The sequence below is a fragment of the Octopus sinensis genome, linkage group LG13, assembly GCF_006345805.1.
Source record: "Octopus sinensis linkage group LG13, ASM634580v1, whole genome shotgun sequence".
Taxonomy (NCBI): Eukaryota; Metazoa; Mollusca; class Cephalopoda; order Octopoda; family Octopodidae; genus Octopus; species Octopus sinensis.
In genome coordinates this window covers 62,081,568-62,089,067 of record NC_043009.1, presented here as the reverse complement: position 1 = coordinate 62,089,067, position 7,500 = coordinate 62,081,568, and the positions used below count along the sequence as shown (strand labels likewise).

The 7,500-nt window shown below is 39.3% G+C and overlaps 1 protein-coding gene across 4 annotated transcripts in view; it reads right to left on the bottom strand.

Moving 5' to 3' along the window:
* The window catches only part of LOC115218611, a 26,593-nt gene that overhangs the window by 14,692 nt on the left and 4,401 nt on the right, over nucleotides 1–7,500 (bottom strand). For 3 of the 4 annotated variants that reach the window (XM_036508443.1, XM_029788511.2, XM_036508444.1), the window contains exon 2: nucleotides 5,701–5,826. The exons of the other annotated variant lie outside the window; for it this stretch is intronic. In XM_036508443.1, coding sequence (XP_036364336.1) covers nucleotides 5,701–5,826 — 126 coding nt within the window. The remainder of the gene's footprint in view (nucleotides 1–5,700; nucleotides 5,827–7,500) is intronic. 4 annotated transcript variants of the gene reach the window in all.

Here is a 7,500-nt window from a genome sequence, read left to right as displayed (position 1 = left end):
TTTATTCAACAAATTCCCCTCTCAGATTCACGCTCTTGTTGCAGCAGTCCTTTCGTTTTTCTAATCCCTGTGAAAGAACTCAGAAGGTAGGGCCTCCAACCAGGCCTTTTGCAGAACCCTTAAAGCCAGGACCTTTTCAGCAATCCCTCATACTATGCTATATAACATAAGTTGTTGTACTGTTTTCCACTAGTAAACAAATCTCTATTTCAGTGATAGGTAGCCTGTATTTGCATGCATGTGGCTGAGTATACCACAGGCATGTGTACAATTAATCTAGTCTTCAAGCTGAATCTGTGTGACAAAATGTGTAAAAGTCTAGAACAATAAATTTCAGGTGCCACTCATCTGGCCATTTGACCACACCAAGTCCATACATTATGCCATTATACACAAAGAGATATAGATACACACACTCATTCACACACACACACACACACACACACTCATTCACACACACACACACACACACACACACACACACACACACACACACACACATGATGGAAATCAACCCATGATCAAGTAAGACTAATTCCTAACTTTTGTAACAGTTACAACTACGATGTTGTTGATGAAACATGTCCTTTGTCTATCTACTAATCCTCTTTGTGATTTTGGATAATAAGAAAACTATACAAATGAATCCTTTGAATTTAACTAAATTCTATATTTTTATGCAGCTGAAGATTGCTCTACATTTTAAAACTGATGTAATATTTGCACTATTCAATTAAATGGAGTCGCATGAAACGATCGTACTGCATTACCTCTGGATATCCTTGTTGCTTATTTTGATTGTAATCACCCCATTTCAAATTATCTGGATAATACCATACCAAATTCTGGTGCCTTTAACTTAAGTACCATATTCAACTGAATCTAAATTTTACTGAACTTATATATATATATATATATATATATATAGTTAATCCAAACTAGAAAGCACAAAAAAACACAACAACGCGAGGACGTGGAACAAATATAGTATTATTGGACGCTCAGGAAAGAAGGAGAGTTTAACGTTTCGAGAGGAGCTCTTTGTCGGAAACATAGGAGAAGGAAAGATCCAAGGGAAGACAGAGGAAAAAAAATCGCCAACGGTACACATTAGGTCACATTTTGATATGTATACACACACACACACACACACACACATCGTCATCATCGATTAACGTCTGTCTCCCATGCTGGCACGGGTTGGACAGTTTGACTGAGTTCTGGAGAGCCAGCAGCTGCACCAGGCTCCAATCTGGTCAGGTAGAGTTTCTACAGCTGGATGCCCTTCCTAATGCCAACCACTCTGAGAGTGCAGTGGGTGCTTTTTATGTGCCACCGACACAGGAGCCAATAAGGCGGGCCTGGTAACGAACACGTTCGGATGATGCTTTTTACGTGCCATTGGTACAAGAGCCAGTCAGCTATGATATTGGTTTTACTTGTCTCAACAGGTCTTCTCAAGCACATACATACATACATACATACATACATACATATACTTATATATATATATATATATTATATATATATATTATATATACATATATATAATATATATATATATATATATATATATATATATATATATATAGTGGAGACGCAATGGCCCAGTGGTTAGGGCAGCGGATTCGCGGTCGTAGGATCGCGGTTTCGATTCCCAGACCAGGCGTTGTGAGTGTTTATTGAGCGAAAAACACCTAGAAGCTCCACGAGGCTCTGGCAGGGGGTGGTGATCCCTGCTGTACTCTTTCACTACTCTTTCTCACTCTTTCTCCTGTTGGCCTGCTCGCTTAGCTAGTGGGGTGGCATCATTCGAAGGCTAAAACAATGCGAACGCATTGTGACCAGCGATGTGTAACATCTGATGGTCTGGTCGGTCACGTGATCACGTAATATAGATACATATTCAATGGAAGACATAGATGCACAAAAACTCACACACTACATGCATAGTGTCACATGACACAGAAACGGTGTGTCTATGTGTGTGTGTGTGTGAGACCAATGCCAGTATCCCCTGACTGGCTCCTGTGCCCGTGGCACATAAAAAGCACCGCTACACTCTCAGAGTGGTTGGTGTTAGGAAGGGCATTCAGCTGTAGAAACTTAGTGTACCACTAAGTGGTTGCCCAACCTGCAAGAAATAACACCTAAATCTCCTTCAAATCATGCAACCGGTTGTTTTAGAAAAAAAGGAAAGGACACATGAGATAATGTTGTCGTAGATACTTTTAAAATTACAGGGTTGTCATGGGTGGAATGGCTTTGAGTGTAAGTTTGCTCTGTCAGCTTTGACTTGGGGACCTAACAACAATATACAGAGAGAAAGGTCAACTCACTACATTTATACCACAAACAGATATACATGCACACACACACACACACACCACACACACACACACACACACACACAGGTACATATAAGCACATTATATGGGCATAGCAGCACTCATACACACACATACACATAAACACATATACATACACACGTGCACACAGATACACATATGCATACATACACATATAAGCAGATATAAGCACACACACACACACACATAGACACACACACATGTAAGCATATAAAAGACATACATACACACACACACTAAACACATAAACACATTATACAAACACATCAGCTCTCATACATTCATACACACACAAATACACACATATACGTATATGCATACATACACACACAGATAGACATACACATATAAGCAGATATAAGCACACATACACACACATGTAAGCATACAAAACACACATATATATATATACACACATATACACAAGTATGTATAAGCACATTATATAGACACATCTGCTCTCATACATTTATACACACACAAATACACACACACAAACACATGCATATATATTTATGCATATATACACACATAAGTAGATATAAACACATGCACACACACACACACACACGCACACATACACACACACACACACACACACACACATGCATACACACATGAGCACACGTGTCTGGACAGGTATTTCCATGTGACATCACCTCCTCAATCTCAACCATTGTGTCCCCACCACCAAAGTACTTACCTCCAACCACTACCATTACTACCACCACCACCCCAACTTCCACCACCATTCACCCCCCAAAACAACCAGCAGCAACACCACCACCACTATAACAACTACTGCCACCACTACCAATATTTCAATGACCATCAACATTACAGCCGCCACCACCTCATACATCACTTCCACCTCCGCCACTGCTCACCACCAGCCACGACCACCACTACTCCAGCAACTATCACCACCACCCCTCCAACAACCAACACTACTACCATCATCACTACCACCCCATCTGTTGCCACCACTGCAATAACAACCAGCAATACCACAAGCCAACAACAGAGATTCTATCTAGTCCCTAATCACAATCTACTTTTGTTTTGTTACAATAAAACAGGATACATAAGATAATGTAATCCTAGATGGACTGTGTCAGAATAATAGTAGCATGGTCAGTATCGATAAGAATAAAAGAACTGGAAACTGACACAGATTCCGACTGATTATCATCATCATCATAATTTAACGTCTGTTTTCCATGCTGGTATGGGTTGGATGGTTTGGCAGGGTCTTGCAAGGTGCAGAGCTGTGACAAGCACTAGTGTCAGTTTTGGTATGGTTTCTATAATTAGATGCCTTTCCTAATGCCAGCTACTTTACAGGGTGAACTGGGTGCTTTTTATTTATTTTTTTTTTTTGTGCCATTGGCACTAGTGAGGTTGCCAAGTAACTTGTAAGATGAGAAAAGAACAGTAAAAAGGAAGAAACCTCCTCGGCAAAGTAGGGGAATAGCTTTTGAGAGAGAGGTGAGATTTTATACCAGGAGTCGAGAGGCTAAGGTATAATAGAGGGAGGGCCAAGTATAGGTGTCTTACTATAGAGTAGATATATGACTACCCCACATGAACAGAAAGACCACTTTTATGATGGGTAGGAACTGGTTAGGTAGAAAAACTACCCTATACTACTGTGTCTGTTTTTGCAGGGGTTTTACAGCTCGATGACCCTTCCTGACACCAACCACTCTGCAGAGTGGACTGGCTTGTTTTTACGTGGCACAAGCACAGGCAAGGTGGATGCCCTTTCCAAATGCCAACCATTTTACAGTGTGGACTGGATGCTTTTTATGTGGAACCAGTACTTGGCAGGGTCCCCACGTAACTCACAATACAAGGAATTATGAGAGGGGCAGGGGCATTTGAGAATGAAAGGTTAGAGGGTGACAAAGAAACACAGAGGTAGAAACAGGTGCCTTGCTATAATGGAAGGGGCACTGGAGGAGGTGATCCAGTATCAGATGATGAAAGGTTAGAGTGTAGCAGAGAAATAGGGAGGCATAAATAGGTGTCTTGCTATAGATGAGGTACATGATTACCCAGTGAGAGAGAGAGAGAGAGAGAAAGAGAATGACCAAGAATGAGGGCAGAAATAGGTTTGCTGCTGTAGAGAGGTACATGGCTACACACCCAGAGGGAGGAGTGAGGGAAAAAAGAGAGAGAGAGTAGGAGACAGCAAAAGTGTAAGAGAGAGCAGGAGAGAGATAATGAAGTGCCAGGGTATACTCACAAGTAAAAAGGATCAGAGCATAGATGTGGTGGTAAACAAAAAGAGGTACGAAGGTCATAATATATGTGGTCTTCTGTATCTCTCCCTCATCTCTCTCTCTCTCTCTCTCTATATATATATATATATATATATATATGTATATACACTCACACACACACACAAATTATAAATATAAAAGGCAATACAATAAATTAATATCCTCATTATGAAACAAAAAGATTATTCTGAAGACTTTCTCACTTCAGGTTTTGGAGAAGTGATGTTTCATTTTCATTACAATTACATCAAAATCAGGGTATTTTGACACAGGAGCAATTTGGATACAGTCTGTCCTTGGGGTCCAATCGATTTTGTTAAAGGGTTGGATTGAATAACTACTTAAATCTACTTAAACAAAGCAAAAAGCACGTGTGTCAAAAAATAAGGTTAAGGCAGGTAAGAGACGACTGACAAATAATATCTGCTTAGTCACTTGGCAACGCTTTAGCAACCAAATTGTTTGTACTTCAAAATGATATGATGTCTACTAACCACATCCATGGTCGCAAATAGGCATAAGAGTATTGTATAAATTTTATAATTGAAAAATTTACTATATTTTGCACATACAAGTATACCAGCCTGCAGGCACAATTGCGCCTGCGGGTAAGTGTTTCCTCATCCCTGGTCTAAGTGAACAGTACCCCTTAAATACATGCCAACAACCTATCCAACTCATGCCTGCATGGGAAGCTGATGTAAAACGATGATGATACCAGGGACACCTACTGCATGTTAACTTAACAGTAAAGTGTATGCTAACTTGTTTGATGTAGCAAATCAGGAAATTACTCTCTTTGTAATGAAAACAATAATTTCCTAAATGAGAAATACTGGTAAAACAAGAAGCAAGGGAGACAACTCCAAAATTTAAATTAATGAAAATTAATTAAATATGTAATATTGTAAGAGAGTAAATATTGTGGTCTTTAATAGTACTGTGACAGACTCCTCGTATGTTTCAGTCTTATTAAACCTTATCAGTGAAACATGGTCCAACTGTAACTATTACCTCTTCGATGGCTCAATAAACAAGGTACTCACCAAGGCTCTGTTCGTAGAATGCTACTTCTTGAAAATGGGGTCATGTCATCAAGATGAAAGCTTTGCTGCTCTTGGAAGCAGGAATATGCTGCTGACTTGGTTCTCATATTGGACAATAATGTGTTTCTGGAAGGACAGGGGAGAACATTTTATTCAAAGAACAGGTGATAAAGTTGTCACTCCACATCTCCCCGTCTTGAGATTTTTGCATATAACATTATATCTTCATTCTGTCTATGTTACTACTACTACTACTACTACTACTACTACTACTGCAACTACAGCAACTACTACTACTACTACTACTACTACTACTATTGCAACTATTACTACTACTATTAATAATAATAATAATAATAATAATAATAATGTATTTGTATGTCTGTGTTTGTCCTACCACCATCACTTGACAACCGATGTTGGTGTGTTTATGTCCCCAAAGCTTAGCAGTTCAACAAAAGATATCAATAGAATAAGTACCAGGCTCACAAAGAATAAGTCCTTGGATCAATTTGTTTGACTAAAATGTGGTGGTGCTCCAGCATGGCTGCAGTCAAATGACTGAAACAAGTAAAAGAATAAAATAATAGGACTGAGATATACATGTGGCCCTTTACTGTACTCAAGAAGACCTGCCTACCTTAAAAGAACTGAGATCCTAAAACCAAGGTGCCATGGAAAATGCATTGGTGTGAACACTGGTGCCACATAAAACACTCTGGTGTTGATGCTGCATAAGACGCACTGGCGACGGTGCCACATAAAAGAGTGGTTGGCATTAGGAAGGACATCCAGCTGTAGAAACTCTGCCAGATCAAGATTGAAGCCTGTTGCAGCCATCTAGTTTGCCAGCCCTCAAATCATCCAACCAGTCGAACCGTCCAACCCATGCTAGCATGGAAAGCAGACGTTAAACGATAATGATGATGATGATGAATCAGTAATAATCAGCATTAACCGGAAACTTGCTATTAAATGCAACTAAATTCAAAGACAGTATGCCAATTAACTGTTGTTTCTATACTTGATAGCAACCAGCTCCATAACAACAGATTGTTTGCAGTTAATTGCCATCCACCACAGATAAACCTATACAGGGTGAAGCAGTGGGATACAAGAGCCACAGACAAACAAAAAAATATCTCGGTTAATAATTCAATAAAGCATGCAAGTACATCTCTAAGGTTTTCCATCTGAGCATGTCTGGCGATTCACCAAAACACATTGGCTCATTACAACACACTGCTGGATTATTAATTAATTCCAATGATGCAAGAAATTTAACGATGCTTTCAATAGCAATCATCATGTTACAAATATCCCATTAGAAGCAATTACTTTCAAATCAAATCATCAGAGTTAATTTATAATTACACCCTCTGTGACTTCCACACACATTTTCTGCCTGAAAAGTTTGTTTTTTATAAATAAACAATTCTGAAATCAACAAAACTTTTAGTTCAAAAGGAAAGATTTATTCCAGATTAATCTTAATGTCAAGTTTTAATCACCAGCAAATGCAGCTTATAACCGATTTCATCGTTCTGTTAGTGATCTTGATAATTAAAATAAAGATAAACACACACACACTCACAGTAACATTCTGACCAGTTATTTAGTTTAACCAGTAATATACTAGGCAACAATCTGTCTGCCTATCTGTATGAATAGAAATTTGTTAACATTAACCGGTGGCATGTGTAAAACGATTCGAACGAGGTCATTGCCAGTACCACCTGGCTGGCCCTGTGCCGGTGGCACGTAAAGAGCACCCACTACACTCTCGGAGTGGTTGGCGTT